Source organism: Tachypleus tridentatus, chromosome 9 (genome assembly GCF_004210375.1).
Source record: "Tachypleus tridentatus isolate NWPU-2018 chromosome 9, ASM421037v1, whole genome shotgun sequence".
Lineage (NCBI taxonomy): Eukaryota > Metazoa > Arthropoda > Merostomata > Xiphosura > Limulidae > Tachypleus > Tachypleus tridentatus.
In genome coordinates this window covers 131,015,848-131,033,488 of record NC_134833.1, presented here as the reverse complement: position 1 = coordinate 131,033,488, position 17,641 = coordinate 131,015,848, and the positions used below count along the sequence as shown (strand labels likewise).

The 17,641-nt window shown below is 36.6% G+C and overlaps 1 protein-coding gene across 1 annotated transcript in view; it reads right to left on the bottom strand.

Annotated features, from left to right (window-relative positions):
- The window catches only part of LOC143227488 (uncharacterized), a 457,070-nt gene that overhangs the window by 394,971 nt on the left and 44,458 nt on the right, over window positions 1–17,641 (bottom strand). Inside the window, 3 exon segments of the mRNA XM_076458930.1 lie at window positions 715–829; window positions 10,949–11,140; window positions 12,161–12,283. Coding sequence (XP_076315045.1) covers window positions 715–829; window positions 10,949–11,140; window positions 12,161–12,283 — 430 coding nt within the window.

The following is a 17,641-nucleotide window of genomic DNA, read 5'->3' as shown; positions in this document are numbered from 1 at the left end:
AGATATTGTCGGGACATTTGAAACCAGTGGGTGGTTTGATTTTGGTATTGTATCAGTCATACCCTTAATGTTTGTTTTGTTTGTTTTTGAATTTCGCACAAAGCTACTCGAGGGCTATCTGTGCTAGCCGTCCCTAATTTAGCAGTGTAAGACTAGAGGGAAGGCAGCTAGTCATCACAACCCACCGCCAACGCTTGGGCTACTCTTTTACCAACGAAAAGTGGGATTGACCGTCACATTATAACGCCCCCACGGCTGGGAGGGCGAGCATGTCTGGCGCGACTCGGGCGCGAACCCGCGACCCTCAGATTACGAAGCGCACGCCTTAACGCGCTAGGCCATGCCAGGCCCAGTTTTCTGCAGAAAAATAGAGTAGCCAAAGATTGTGGAATAAATTGCTTTGTTTTTCCTAGTTTCTAAGACATCGTTGCATTTTCTCTTCACACTGTAGAGTTAGTTGAAGAGAGTTAGAGATCACTGTGATAAAGATAATGTGACGGTCAATACCACTATTCGTTGGTAAAAGAGTTGGCGGTGGGTGGGGATGACTAGCTGCCTTCCCTCTAGTCTTACACTGCTATATTAGGGACGGCTAGCACAGATAGCCCTCGAGTAGCTTTGTGCGAAATTCAAAAACAAACAAACAAACATAATACGGGGATGTGAACCCGCGATCCCCAGATTTTCGAGAGAAAATTAGGTTATCTGACTCACCAAGACGGTTAAAAGCGTGATGAAGTTGGGTGTCAATAAGCTGCACTTCGTGAGTGTCTGTTATTTCTTTGTCCGTTAGAAGCATTTTCCTCACGTCTTCTGTCTTCTTGAAGTCCTACATAAAAAATCATCCACATTGAGCTAACCTCAAAAACCTCTTGTGTTCTCACCCATTAAACTCATAGAATCAAATGTAATTACTTCCCGTTACCAATAGCTACAAATCAAAATCAAATTTGTTTAATTGAATACATTTTTATAAACACTATTAACAGAAACAGACCATTGTGACATTTACACCCTAAAGAACAACGTAATGAGTATTAATATGTCATTATATCTACGTTAGTTTTTTACAAGCAATTAACCGTGTTATAGCGCCAACAATAATAAATGTTAAATAATTCACATCAGCGAATAGTTAACAAAATTACACAACATTTATGGTCCTTAGATATATTTATTTTAAAATTAATTTATTTACTTTTGGTGTGTGTGTTTTCTTATAGCAAACCCACATTGGGCTATGTACTGAGTCAACCGAAGGGAAGTGAATCCCCTGAGTTTAGGGTTGTAAATCCCTAGACTTACCTCTGTACCAGCGGGCGACTTTTATTTCGGTAGATAAACATATTAGAATCATGTTTTAATTCGTCAAGTGATTTCAAACGGTTTCTCGGTCATGAAATTACAATGCCTAACGTATATCTACTATCATATGGAATATGAAGTCATTGAAAACTACGTGTATAATTATAATGTATATAATTCTTTGTAATAAAAAATTAGCTTGGGTAATATATCATTCGTACCCTTGTACACAAACAGTAATATTTTCATTCTATACTATGCTCTAAAGGCAATGAGGATGATATAACATAAATTTATGTGAATGTTTTCCATACCACAAGAGTCCACTGGTCCCGAATCATTAGTGCGAGGACAGATATCATACAGAAGAATCATTCATACCTATATATTATATATTGTATTATAGGTCTATATGCTCCGAAATATTTTTCAGGAATATTCTATAAGTCCGTTAGAGTGTGAAAGGTTCGTTAGTTTATTTGGTTTGTTTTTAATTTCACGCAAAACTACACGAGGGTTATCTGCGCTAGCCGTCCCTAATTTAGCAGCGTAAGACTAGAGGGAAGGCAGCTCGTCATCACCACCCACCGCCAACTCTTGGACTACTCTTATACCAACGAATAGTGGGATTGACCGTTACATTATAATGCCCCAAGGCTGAAAGGGCGAGCATGTTTGGTGCGACCGGCATACGAACCCACGACCCTCGGATTACGAGTCGAATGCCTTAACCACCTAGCCATGAAAAGGTTAGTAGTGGTCAAGAGCTAGTAACGAAGAATTATCGTTTATAATACAACATGTATTACACTTAATAATGTATCGAAATATCTGAGTGTTTTTTATTTAATTACCTTTTTATCTCATTACATGCAAAGTTAAATTCTCATTAATAAAACCTGAACGGATGATCACATTCAGTGGCTCGATAATTTCAGTGCCAATCAATACGTTTGCTAGAAACTTTAATGTTTTTGCCGAAATTAATATATTTTTTTTATTTATATTTTTTGTTGTTGTTGTTTTGAATTAAACACAAAGCTACCCAAGGGGTTATCTGTGCTCTACCTACCACGGGTATCGAAACCCGGATTTTAGTGTTGTAAGTTCGCAGACATACCGCTGAGCCACTGGGGAGCTATTTAGATTTATATTTAGAGAAAGCTTATATGCAGCTAGCCAAAGTAATAATTCATTTAGACAGTTTATATTATTTTTAAGTATTTCAAGCAAATCAGTGTGTACAGTAAGTAAGTAAACAATACATATATATCCCTTAAAAATATAAATGTTAATAACTTGTAAGCTAACTAAAAGTTTGCTTACAACAGGCATTGTGAAGTACCACAATTTATGCCTAAAGTACAAAAACACTGATTTTTATTTCAAATTAATTATCTGTGCTTCGTTTGTGTTCTTCTTCTAATAGAAAAGTCACACTGGGCTATGCTTGTATTTACCGAGGGGATTCGAACCACAATTTTTAGCGCCATATGCTTATCGTGATTTACTGTATAAAACGTTTTGGGAATTTGTAAGTGCAACTTCAATTTTTTTTTGTAAAGCGTTTTTTTAGCTATTTTTATATATGACCGGTTAGTCTCCAGATGGCTCGACGTTAAGTATTACAGATTACAACGCTAAAATTCAGGTTCCGATCCCTTTGGTGAGCACAGCACAATTAGTTCATTGGGTAGCTTTGTGCTTAAAAACAAACAGAAGCCGCTATTAAGGAAGTAAAGGGATTACAAGGCACAGTATTTTTTTTTTTTTTTTTTAGTTTTATTAAATATACTTAAAGCTCAAATCAGTTGGTAATTTCCTGGATTTTCTACGTCACTGTTTATTCAAACGGCCTGACATGGCCAAGCGTGTTTAGGCGTGCGACTCGTAATCCGAGGGTCGAGGGTTCGCATCCCCGTCGCGCCAAACATGCTCGCCCTTTCAGCCGTGTGGGTGTTATAATGTGACGGTCAATACCACTATTCGTTGGTAAAAGAGTAGCCCAAGAGTTGGCGGTGGGTGGTGATGACTAGCTGCCTTCCCTCTAGTCTTACACTGCTAAATTAGGGACGGCTAGCACAGATAGCCCTCGAGTAGCTTTGTGCGAAATTCAACAAACAAACAAACAATTTATTCAAACACGTATAACCTCAGAATCTTCATATTGTTCGGACACGCTTACAATAGTTACAATTTCCGCCCGATCAGTTGAAAATCAAAATAAATTCTAATGATTGAATGCCTTGAGAAATCCTGAGAAAAACTTGCTTGTTTACGGATATTGGGACAATGTTATCGAGGGACTTTCTGCGTTGGCCGTCACTATGTATGAACTCATAGGCTAAAGGAAAGACAGCTAATCAACGTTACTTATTACTAATAATGGAACCTGACTGTCACTTTTATGATATACCCACGAATTCAAAGTATGTAGCACGATTTTACTACAATAGGACGTGAACCTGGGTTCCCAGTAAAGAATTCGTCAGTATCAAATGGCGCTCCTTTATTTTGGAGGGAGAAAACGTTTTCTGATAGCGGCTGTAACAAATCAAAGTGTGATAAAATAATATTGTGTACAGCTAGTTATGGTTCTGCTTTGGTGTGTAAAGAATTTATCATAGGAAGCACTGGATGTTTTACTTAAAACACCCCGAAACGTGTCCCCTATTTCATGGATTACTATGATAATAGCAATGGGTTTAAGCATACCATATGAACGATTTAAATTGCATAATAGTGTTACGACAGGTTTGAGATAAATATATTTATTCTTAAGAATAGAACACTAAATGTTAAAAATTAAAGCAAGGTTCCTTCTCTTCTCAAACTGTCTCTTCTGCAGTCAAGTAGGCCACAATTGCTATTGTAATAGGCTACATAGATTGATAATGCAAAGCAGAAACATTTTGTATTTTTAATTATAAAATTCCATTAAAATGAATTAAAATATAACACTTTAAAGTTTCATAAAGTAAGACTTTTGAACATTGTCTGACGTCAGGTACTTAATTTGATAATACACGGTCTTAATTTGATTAATTTGTTAGTATAATATTTGAATATAGTTAGATTTACAATTGCATCATTTTAAGTATTTTTACGCGGCCCAGCATGGTCAGGTGGGTTAAGGCGTTCGATTCGTAATCTGAGGGTCGCGGGTTCGAATCCTAGTCGCACCAAACGTGCTTGCCATTTCAGCCGTGGGGGCGTTATAATGTGACGATCAGTCCCACTATTCGTTGATAAAAGAGTAGTCCAAGAGTTGGCGTTGGATGGTAGTGACTAGCTGCCTTCCCTCTAGTCTTACACTGCTAACTTAAGTACAGCGAGCGGCAGATAGATCTTGTGTAGGTTTGCGCGAAATTGAAAAACAAACAAGTATTTTTACGTTCATGACAAGAGGTGAAGTCGTGAGGTGATTGACAAACATAATTCACTAGGATATCCTATTCGCGAATCATCTCTATCCTAACAGCACGTAGTCAAGTATAAGAATGAGTAACTTGTGCCCTTCCAAGTGTGAACTAACAACTGAATGGATGAATGACAGCATACATGTTAAGGTTGTTGTTAATGAGCATTTTATTTTTAGTGTAAATAATCAAAAAAGTCTGAGGCCTCCCTAACCTATTATTTCAGTATGGTGATTTAAACGTAGTGTCCTAATAAAAAGGACAACATCTCCTTTCGATATACTGTAATATTTAATTAATTTAGTATAATTTTGATAGGCTTATTGTTTATTTAAAATTGATTCAGTATCTTTGTTTTCTGCCCACTCTTTGGAGGCGTCCCAGAAAAGGCTTCACAATCCTCACTTTAGGAAAATACACTCCATTAGACCAAACTCTGAAAGGGAAGTGCCAATTACTAGGATTAAGTGAGCAAACATTTGTTCCATTTTTGTAAAATACTCATTAAGTAAAGCATCTGTTATCATGTTTTTTCCTGTAACTAGTCGTTATTTTGCCTGATAACTTCACTGCTATAGAAAAATAATAACCTCCACCACCGAAAGTGGACAGAGGTTATGTTTTTACCCCTTTGTGTGTGTGTTTGTCTCTCAGCAAGATTCCTCAAAAAACTGCTGAATGGATTTTGACAAAACTTGGTATACATTGAAGCTATAACTCAACTTAGAAGTGATTAGTTTTTGGTGTGTGGGTTTGTGTGTTTTTATTATAGCAAACCCACATCGGACTATTTGCTGAGTACACCGAGAGGAATCTGACCCCTGATTTTAGTGTTGTAAATCCATAGACTGACTGCAGTGCTAGCGGGTGTCGATTACTTTTTGGAGAAACGAAGATTGAGGTCACAAACATCCAAAAATTCCTACCTGTTAACATGAGCACCGATTTTTCATATTATTTTTACTCTATAATTATCGGATTTTGGTGAAACTTGGTAGACAAATGCAGTATATTATTTATCATTGTCCTGCCACAAATGGTCCGTATCTGCCGATGACGACGGACATATGGACACACTTTCGTATTTTTTGAGAACCAAATATGATCAACGCTGCGTATCAGAGGTACGCTCTCTAGTTCGTTTCATAGTTCTCGTCAATCATAATTTTCTTTTATATTATTCTCTTTGACATATGACCATTCCATGTTTTGTTTTTTTTTTTTTGAATTTCACACACAGCTACTCGAGGGCTATCTGTGCTAGCCGTCCCTAATTTAGCAGTGTAAGACTAGAGGGAAGGCAGCTAGTCATCACCACCCACCGCCAACCTTTGGGCTACTCCTTTACCAACAAATAGTGGGATTGACTGTAACATTATAACGCCCCCATGACTGAAAGGGCCAGCATGTTTGGCGCGACGGGGATGCGAACCTGCGACCCTCGGATTACGAATCGCACGCCTAACACGCTAGGCCATGTCGGGCCTATGATCCTTTTATTCTCTGATATTTGTTTACATGTCTCCTGGTACTTTTCTGTTTTTCATTCAATATCTTATTTTGAGGATTTCAGTTAATTACACAATCAATATAGAAATATTTTTCACAGGCTAATATAACCAAATAAAGTAAGAAACCAAGATTCAGGCTTTAAGATAACGGTGTTTTTTATATATTGGCTAATAGAAACAAGAAGGAATCTTCAGTAGCTGCGGTACGTAAAATGATATCAAGCAAAATTAGAGTAAATTAATCTATGAGACCTTTTTCCTGCCCCCCGCTAGTACAGCGGTACGTCTTCGGATTTACAACGCTAAAATCAGCGGTTCAATTCCCTTCGGTGGGCTCAGCAGGTAGCCCGATGTGGGTTTACTATAAGAAAACACACACACCTTTTTCATTAATTATATTTTTGAGCGCCAGAAATAGCAAGTGTGCAACGCACGTATACCAGATTCGATTTTATTACTCATCAGAATCTCCACTTGCCTACCTTTAAATTGAAATTCTTTTAGACAGAATTTGAGTAAATTAATCACTGAGACAATGTTCCTGGTCAAATACATCAATGAAAAAGGTTTGACCTCCTGAGTCCAAAACTGTAATTGTATCTCAAATTGGTCAAGAGATGACGGAGCTATGAGCTAAACGTTCGTTCATGAATAACAAAGAAACTTGGAACCATTGTATGAGCAGCTCTACCGCGACTAAAAAGTATTATAAACTATCCAGTACTTTGACAGAAAATATATTAAATTCCTTCTTTTCACTTGTCAGTAAGTTACCCTTGTTTTAATTAGGTTTTAAGAAAACTGTTCTAAACTATTCAGTTTTTACCATCACCAAGGTTATTCATGCTGATTGTTTTTTGTTTGTTTTCGAACTTCGCGCAAAGCTACACGAGGGCTATCTGCGCTATCCAGTGATGTCGAGAAAACCCACTTGTAGAGAAATATATATGCAAAAACGGCTCGTTTGGGTTGAGAAAATATTTTACATAGAAGGTCGAAACGTTGTTCGGTCTTCTATGTAAAATATTTTCTCAACCCAAACGAGCCGTTTTGCATATATATATCTGCGCTATCCGTCCCTAATTTACTAGTGTACGACAAGAAGGAAGGCAGCCAGTCATCACCACCTACCGCCAGCTGTTGAGCTACTCTTTTACCAACAAATAGTGGGGTTGACCGTCACATTATAACGCCCCCACGGTTTAAAGGGCGAATATGTTTGGTGCGACGGGAATTCGAACCCGCGGCCCTCAGATTACGAGTCAACCGCCTTAACTCACGCGGCCATGGTGGGCCCTACTCATGCTGAACTAAATTAATGGAATATGAGTTATTAACATATTGTTTTTTTTGTTGTTTAGTGGTTGGAATAAAGCAGAAAGCTACACAATGGGCTCTCTGTTCCTTGCCCACCATAGTAATCGAAACCCAGTTTCTAGCGGTGTGAATCTTCAGACATACCGCTGTGTCACTAGAGGTCCGAGAAGATGGTTGTAATTGTGTGGACTTACTTCATGGTGAAAGACTTACAAGGTTTTAAAGATAAATAAGAGAGTCAATATCAGTGAAGAAAGAGCTAATTACTAATCTTATAGACGCCTTTTTTTTTTTTTTTGCTTTTGGCGGGAGTCGCATGTTTTGAATTGTATTCTCATCGAATTTCTTGCAATAAGTTGTTTATCTCACCACCAAATGCTGTAAACGTCGATGTTATGCAAGAGTATGTGGTCTTGTCGCTATTTATGATAACTGTCATCTCCGACTAGTAAAAGCAAGTTGTGGATGTCAGCCTACGGTGTCAGACAGACAAAGCATCTCCCTGGCCGGTGCTACTGAAGGGGGAAGGGGTATTAACATCTTGGAGAATGAACTGAAACATTTATACAAATATTTTTGCATAAAATTCCTGACAGAATCAGTTTTTTTTTTAAATATCTCATCAAAGTAAAAATACATAACTCGCAGTAATTATTGGGAGTGGAGCCAATGGTCTTACCCCACATGGATCAAGTAAAGTTGAGGTACTAATACCAGGATCATATTCCAAAACCTAAATTTAAGATTCACTTATATAAAGCGTTGGTTTTATTTTCTAGCTCTAACCTATCTAAAAATTTTACAAACCCCATTAAAAAATAACTCTAACTGTGCACTAGAGGGCGAATTACAACTTTTAATACATACACTGCTGGCCAAAATCTTAAAGCCAATGAACATGAAGAAAAAATATGCATTTTGCGTTGTTAAACTCAACCATTCATTTGAGTAGAGCTTTGAAAGATTAAAATAAGAAAAGGAAAAATAAAAATAAAAATTTTTTTAGCATTTAATAGGGAAAATGTGAACACTATGAAATTAGCCTAGCTGGTCAAAAGGTTAAAGGTATATATATATATCTGCACTATTGTTTTTCTTTACCATTATTCCAGATTCAAATATAAAAAAAATCATTTACTTCCTACTGAAAGTATTTATTTTGTCTGAGTCAAGTTTCATTTACAGTTTATATCTGAAGGTTCTGAGGAACGTCATCACTGACACCCTTATAATATGTATATTAGCAAATAAAAATTAAACGTATTTAATATTTTTACTGTTATTGTTCATGCGGCCAATCCATGAACTTACACTTGGTGTATTTCTTCAGTTTTCACTCAGATAGTCCTTATAAATCCTTCAAACTACTTGTTCAAGTTGATTCAGTAGGGGAGAATTAGAAAACTTAAAAACTACAGATGTTGTTGTTTTTTTAAAATTCATATTGATTTTTCTGAAGCTTGATTCCAATTACACAACAAAGAACAGAAAACTAAGCATAACCACCTTGCTGACGGAAATACAAATCAGATTTCAGAAAAAGTCTCTCTGCTAGACGTTCATAATTTTGACGTCATAAACTAGAAGGAAGGCAATTATCCAACTCCCTTTCACACACACAAACACCATCAACTCTTGGGTTGCTCTAATCAAATAGCGCAATTTAAATGTTTTATTTAAAAAGCCCGGACGGCCCAAATATTTCTGAGTGTCATTTATTTTTTGTTGGCAACGGAGAAGAAACCGCAGACCCTCCGATCCACATCCCGGCATGCTAGCCACAAATTTTCAATATCTATTAATATAATAACAGTTTCCAATACGCATATCTATTTTTACTATATTTCACATTATATATTTTAACACAATTGCTACAATTATTTAAAAAGTTAAAGGCCCGACATGGCCAGGTGGCTAGGGTTCTCGACTCATAATCCAAGGGTCGTGAGTTCGAGTCCCTGTCACACCAAAGATGCTCGCCCTGTCAGCTGTGGGAGCATTATAAAGTAACGGTTAATTCTACGATTCGTTGGTAAAAGAGTAGTCCAAGAGTTAGCGATGGGTAGTGATGACTAGCTGCCTTCCCTTTAGTCTTACGTAAACTAATAAATTAGGAAGGGCATATAGCTTTGCGCTAAATTCGAAAAACAAACAAAGAAGTTAAAACTCAGAGACACTTGTAATTCGTATCGGTAAACGTTTATTGTATAATATTTAAGCATGAGAATCGTTTGTTTTTTAAATTTATAAACAATAAACTACACTTAAGGGTTGATAAGAAATTATGGACAATTAAAAAACGTTCTTCTACGATGAGACGTTAGCTTCAAATATTGTAAAGAAAGTTGTTTAAAATGTAATATAGTGACTTACAGAAGATAAGTACCTAAAAAAATTAACACAGGGGTCAAAGGTGACATGTTTTGAGAAAATGAAATACCATTTACATAGATGAGGGTAACCAAATGAAATAAACTTATGAAACACGTGTCACTGTTAAGCGTAACTGCTTTTCAAATTGTCATGTGCACAATAAAAGTGTAAGCAGAAGTCGCCATCATGTCGCAGCAGAACTCACTTCTTTGTTCTTTTTGTTTATATGTGATAATGTTTCACGGTAATGAAATAAAGAACAGTAACGTTCAAACCAAGAACACACATTTACCACATAACTAGATCGTTTACCAGTGAGTTCACGTGTGACGTTTCGCTTTCTTTAATGTGTAATCTAAACGTAGAAAGCTTAAATTGAGTAATTCTACGATAAGCGTTGTCTGTTCCCTTGTAGAACGTGAGTGAAAGTTTAATTGGAAACAACAATAACTGAATACTTACTTCTTCTCTCACTAGTTAATAGTGAAATTCTAATATATTACGAAATGTGATTATATGTAAGTGGCCATTTAGTCTTATTCTTATTACTAGAAATTCAGATATTTTGATTTGGTTGTTTGTTTTGAACTTCGGCTACACGAGGGCTATCCGCGTTAGCCGTCCATAATTTAGCAATGTAAGACTAGAGGGAAGGCAGCTAGTCATTACCACCCACTGCAAACTTTTGGGCTACTCTTTTACCAATGAATAGTGGGATTGACCGTAACATTATAACGTCCTCACAGCTGGAAAGGGCGTGTTTGATGTGACGGAGATTCAAACCTGTGGCCCTCAGATTTCGAGTCGATCGCTCTAACCACCTGGCCATGCCAGAGCCCAAATATGCTGAAGGCCTAAACTAGCATACATCTATAACAAGTCAATGTTGTCCATAAACGTAATATACGAGGGCAGATGTTTTCTTTCACCCTTTCAAAATTAGTCGCATGAAATCCTAGAGTGTGCCACTTAATCATGCAGAAATTACAAGACTTCCCCCATTTCTAAACAAAGTTATATTACCTCATCCAATAAGCGATGAAACTTCATTGATGCTGTTAGCAGACTGCGGCGGCGTTCCAATCGACTTGCAAAAGCCCTGCAGACGTTGTCCATGTAATTTCTTTGAGCCTCAATTTCTTTTGAAAGAGGATGCTCACGTTTTAGCATGTTTTCAGCCTTGTGACGTAGCTCGGCATATTGTCCGTATGTTTTCTAAAGTAAAAAACAAAGATATATAAACAAAGATAATAAAGCCTTCCTTTGTCATACCCCAAGGGTTCTATCTCCATTCTAATATGTTACTTACCCGTAATGTACTTTAAAAAATCCTTACTGTTAATATTATGCTTTCAGCCAAATGTTTTTTATACAACCTTTTGGATGCCCAGAGTTACTATTTGACTAATTTTCTTGACATTCTGTGATCTTCTAGATCTCCTATAATACCAGTCAGTTTAAATGTCAATTTGTGGTATTGAGGCTATTTCCCGCTGTCTCTAATTTTGAACTACTGACTAGAAAAAAGGTAACCAGTTTGTAGTACTCTATCGCCCACCATTCACTCTAAAATATCACTCTCACTCAAATAACACTTTCACAGCTTAAAGTGGTAGCAAAATATTGTGGTATTGCATGAATTCAAACCAGGTTCGTCAAATCCAAAATCCAGACTTCCACCATAGAGTCAACACGTGTCCTATTTTGTTGCAAAACGACCTCCAGAAACTTGCTTTATGTATTCTTACAATAGTACATTACAAAGATGTTAATAATTATTGCTTAACTTGTTTGTATTTAAGCGCAAGGATCCACAATAGGCTATTTGTGTTATGCTTTTCATGGGTGTCGAGCCCTGATTGTTTCATATTTTTTATAATTTTCCTTGTAAACATGGAAAGCCACTCTCCATTCACCATAGTTGAAGTTGTGTCTAATAAATAAGCCAAAAATGGTCCTGATTTCTTCAAGCCCGTTCCTTTGGCTGTGGTTTCGCTAGATAGTAGATAGGGACAGTGGGAATCTCGTTAATCCATTCATTTCTTATATTAAATAAGAAAGGAAAGATCAAGTTTGTAAACATGACAACAATAAAATAAACTCATCCTTTCTTTCTGTTCATAAGTTTGTAAATGTGCAAACTATTAAAAGATACTTTACTCTTTTTTAAAAATTAGGATGAATAATCTCAGCTAAACACTCTGAACTTACATTAGAATACCAGTAGAAACTTACAGTGCAGCTGATTTCTAAATCACTGTGTTCTTGAAGTAACTCCTCTGATCTCAACAGAGATTCGCCAATATCATCTTGAAAACTCAGCATTTTGTCTCCAGATCCAAGAATCCATTCTGTCACCTGTAACGTTAAAGTACTAGTTAATGGAATTGTTAACAGCAATCAAAATGAAAATGATAATATTTAAAGTACAGGTATTCCAGTGCGTCATAAGCCATATGATTTAACTTTGTTTACTGTCCTAATTCCAATTTAGTTGCAAAATGGATTATCAAAGACTAAATCTGTTTTTCTATTTTCTCCTATCCCCTACAAATCTTTTATCGATCAGTAAATAATGGAAATATTCTTTGAGACTCGAGAACTATTAATGTTATTCCCCATTTCTAAAGGGTGTGATAAGGTTTTTTCTGGGAAGAAAAAACAGCTGTTTCTATGCATCACTTGTTGCCTCTCAAGCCCTTTTCAAGGCTTGTTAGATCTCAGAACCAAAATGCCTGCCAAGTCAATTGTTGTTGTGTTGTTTTCCTCAAAAATACAGACCATTTAATCTTACATATGTAATAAAAAGGTTTTAACCAGTCTGATAACAGATTTACAAAACTATTTAGTGCACTATCATAATATAAATAAACTGAGCATGGTTGCTAGGTCGGCGTTTTGGCGCGCAAAACAACTACGCAACTATGCTATCTGCGCCAAACAACCGGTAATACATAAAATAAAAGTAAAATTATTATAACGTGCCAGAGAAAGTTAAGTTAAAACAAATCAATGGCCAAATTCGAATAAAAACTTTAAAAAGATCAATGGCCTTTAAAAAGTTAAAAAACACAAGTAAGGTGGACAGTGTCACCATCGCAATGACGATATCTAACGTGAAGGGTAAACCCATGGTAAAAACATGTCTAAAATAGTTCCGTCGTTCAGAGTCGTAATGACAAACGAGAGTAAAACAAAGGCCACATATTGATGGATCAGTTCTAGATAAAATAAAACAATGTGTTAAAAACTGTGACCAATGCGTAGCTTTGTCAGCACAACTTCTTCCTTTCAATCCACACTTGGTTTCTTGAATCAAATAAGACGGGTATTAACCATCCTCTCTAAAATTTTACAAAAACAGCTGGTCAAAGCAATGAGACAATAGTTTGAAGGAATATTGGCATCCTTCTAAGGCTTAGAGAAAGGGAGGACAATAGCTCAGTGCTAAGCATAAGGACAATATTCTCCTGCCAGATTAGGTTGAAAACAGCCAGAAGAATAGCAAGAGATACAGGAGAGAGAAATGGAGCAGCATCTCTTAGTGAAAATCATCAGGTCTGACTGATGTAACGCCAGACAAATGAAAAGCAAGTTCAATTTTCACCAGTATAAATGATTATAGTCAATAAGAAAACTGGCCCGAAAGGAAAGAGACAATCATCTTCCTCGAGATTTGTTGGCCATAAAGATGGGGGACGAAACAGAAGTGCTAGATGCATGAGAGAAGTTTTCACCGAGATTACTGGTCATGCTCTGGGCATTAGCAGTTTCCAGGCCACCATTTAGAAAGATGGAAGTACACTGCTCACTGACCTTCCGAATCTTGTCCCATATGATTTTGGAACTGGTGGTAGAAGAGATACCAGTTATGAACTTAATCCAAGATTCCTTCTGGCTTTGACGTCTTACTTGCCGAGAATGTGCACGGGTCTGCTGAAAAGGTCCCAGGCCCATTTCGAGCCTTCTGTGTCATTTGACATGCAGTACTTCACAACGGACGAGAATACCGTAAAAAACACGTCGGGGTTTTAGGAATAAATTGAGCAGCTGCTTGGACAATACAGCTAGGCAGTCGCCTATCAATTGCTTACAGATGATGGCAGAATCAAGTTGTGAGAGAGCAGTAAAAGAGGGCCTGTTGATCTGGTTCAGCATCGACAACGGTCAGTTTCTCTCAAAATGATAGGAAAATTATCACCGCCCCATGAGTTTCTGTCAGCCCTCCAAGAAGTATGAGAGAAGAGTGAAAGTGAGCAGATAGAGATATTAATAGCAGTAAAAGACTGACTATATGCATGAAAATAAGTATAAGAACCAGTATTAAGAAGAGAAAGGTTGTGATTCGAGAGCATATGCTGTACAGAATGACCGTTCCTATCAATACTGGCACCACCCAAGAAGGGATTATGCCCTTTAAAGTCCCCCATAGTTAAAAAAAGGAGAAAGCAACTCTTCAAAGAGAGCATCAAAGTCTGATTGATCTCTCCAGGAAACAGGTAGAGAGAGGACCAGTGATGGTATGATCCAAAGAAATACGGATGATTACGGCTTTCAAGAGTGTATCAAGTGACAAGAACAGAGTGGTCACGTGCTGGACAACCAGTAGCTCCACCTCTCCATACACTGGTTTATCATACAACCTGTCATTATGGTACAAAGAAAACTGCTGAAAGGTGATTGTGTTGGAAAGGTTCAAAAACGTTTCCTATAAGGAAAGCACACACAGGATAATAAGAATCAATCAAAGCCTTAATGTCATCCATATTTGAATGGAAACTTCGACAGTTCCATTGTATCAAAGTGGCCATTTTCACTTAGGTGGAGGAGAATTGGGAAGAGAGCACTTCTGTTTTCGACCACGTCACATTTCTTTGGTGGTAGGAGGTCTGTGGACCTCCATGGATCCTGTCCTAGGTTGTGTGAGCAGTTCTCTGTCGGCTGGTATGGGTAAAGAAAGCACTAGTAGAGAAGCAAACAACGTTTCGACATTCTTTGAAAGTAACCCTTTCTCTCTTTATGAACCTGACGATGACCGAAAAAGGTCGAAACGTTGTTGGCTCCTCTACTAGTGCTTTTTCTGCCCATACCAGCCGTTTGTAAATATATAATTCTTTACAAATGGGTTTTCTCGTCATCACGGATTATTAGTTTTCTGTCGGTTGGCATAGGTTCCAGCGAGTGAGAGCGTGAATGAATAATGGTTCTGCATTTCGGGGCCTAAGAAGAAGATGGACCTGCAAAAATGCCAGAGGCCAGAGCCAAAGGAAGTGGATCCAGGGAGCCACTGGATGGTGTGGTAGGAACAAAGATGAGAGCAGACATTGACTCGTCAACTCTTTTACCCATGGAAGATAAAAGACTCTCCAAGTGGTTGGAGAACGACTCTGTCAGAGGTACAGCAAGATCTGTCTGCACTCCTACTGTAATAACAGTGGAATGGAGTGCAAAAACATATGTCCGTGTTGGAGTGGGAGACAGTAACCTCCGAGCCTTTGGCAAATAATGTTCACCATTTTCAAACGTTGTGGAAAGATTGTTAATTTAGAATTTTCGTATAATCTGTGCAAGAGCTGTCTGCGGGTAGTTGCCCCTAACTTCGAATTGATATACTAGAGGGAAAATAGCTAACTTCGCATCCATCTTCAGTTATTGAGCTACACTTTTCTGACAAAATACTGGTATTTAAACATCATTCTTAGAGCTTACTCAAGGCCCCAATGTGCGGATGGCGTTTTTGCAGAAATGGGATGTAAAGCTTGATTGTTCGTGTTGAAAGTCTGAGCAGAGTAACTATTAAGTCACGCCCAGCTTCCCTGTAATGAAAAAATGTACTAAAACTCCAGACGAAAAATTCTGATTTTGTTCATGATAGTTTTGTTTGTTCTAAAGTTCATCCCCACAGTAAGAGACACTGCATCTTTTATGAGCTCCTCTGTAGCTCAAAGATAAGCCTAGATAAGCCTGAGAGTGTGTACTGCTAGAAATCGGGTTTCGATACCTACAGTAGGTAGAGCACAAAATAGGTTATTATGTAGCTCTATGTTTAACAAAAGATAAACAAACCTCGTATGAAAATTTATTTGCTCTTACGTTCTTTTACAGTTTCACTATGGTTGAAGCGTATACTGGAAAAGCAGTAAAAGTATATATATTTTTTTTCGTTAAATATTTCTTAACTTGAAGTCGTTGTAACATTACATATTTTTCAAGTATGCCAATTTATCTGCCAAACTGTTGAACAGATTTATGGGATATATATGATATAGTATAGATAATGTGCTTGTTTTTTGTTAAGAGGTTGTTCCAATGTCTTATTTCAATCGTACGTTAGTTGTGATACAAATTTAATTATTGCCTTAAGAATTAAAAACTGGAAGTAGTTGTATTCATTCGGAAGAGTTTTTTTTCTCTTCATAAGAAACTGAAAAAGGCATATCCGATAAATTGGTATTTATTTTATTGGTTTTAATATATTTGTTTAACTTACAGGAGACAGGAAAATCGTAAAATAAAAAGAAACGATTTTAACTGCAAGATAGTTAATGTATTTTACAGTTTAAACGTAGGTTTGTATAACTGTAAGACAGTTAATGTATTTTACAGTCTAAACGTAGGTTTGTATAACTTCAAGACAGTTAACGTATTTTATAGTTTAAACGTAGGTTTGTATAACTGCAAGACAGTGAATGCATTTTACAGTTTAATCGTAGGTTTGTATAACTGCAAGACAGTTAATGTATTTTACAGTTTAAACGTAGGTTTGTATAACTGCAAGACAGTTAATGTATCTTACAGTCTAAACGTAGGTTTGTATAACTGTAAGACAGTTAATGTATTTTACAGTCTAAACGTAGGTTTGTATAACTTCAAGACAGTTAACGTATTTTATAGTTTAAACGTAGGTTTGTATAACTGCAAGACAGTGAATGCATTTTACAGTTTAATCGTAGGTTTGTATAACTGCAAGACAGTTAATGTATTTTACAGTTTAAACGTAGGTTTGTATAACTGCAAGACAGTTAATGTATCTTACAGTCTAAACGTAGGTTTGTATAACTGCAAAACAGTTAATGTATTTTACAGTTTAATCGTAGGTTTGTATAACTGCAAGATAGTTAATGTATTTTACAGTTTAAACGTAGGTTTGTATAACTGTAAGACAGTTAATGTATTTTACAGTTTCAACGTAGGTTTGTATAACTGTAAGACAGTTAATGTATTTTACAGTCTAAACGTAGGTTTGTATAACTGCAAAACAGTTAATGTATTTTATAGTTTAAACGTAGGTTTGTATAACTGCAAGACAGTTAATGTATCTTACAGTCTAAACGTAGGTTTGTATAACTGCAAAACAGTTAATGTATTTTACAGTTTAAACGTAGGTTTGTATAACTGCAAGACAGTTAATGTATCTTACAGTCTAAACGTAGGTTTGTATAACTGCAAAACAGTTAATGTATTTTACAGTTTAATCGTAGGTTTGTATAACTGCAAGATAGTTAATGTATTTTACAGTTTAAACGTAGGTTTGTATAACTGTAAGACAGTGAATGTATTTTACAGTTTCAACGTAGGTTTGTATAACTGTAAGACAGTTAATGTATTTTACAGTCTAAACGTAGGTTTGTATAACTGCAAAACAGTTAATGTATTTTATAGTTTAAACGTAGGTTTGTATAACTGCAAGACAGTGAATGCATTTTACAGTTTAAT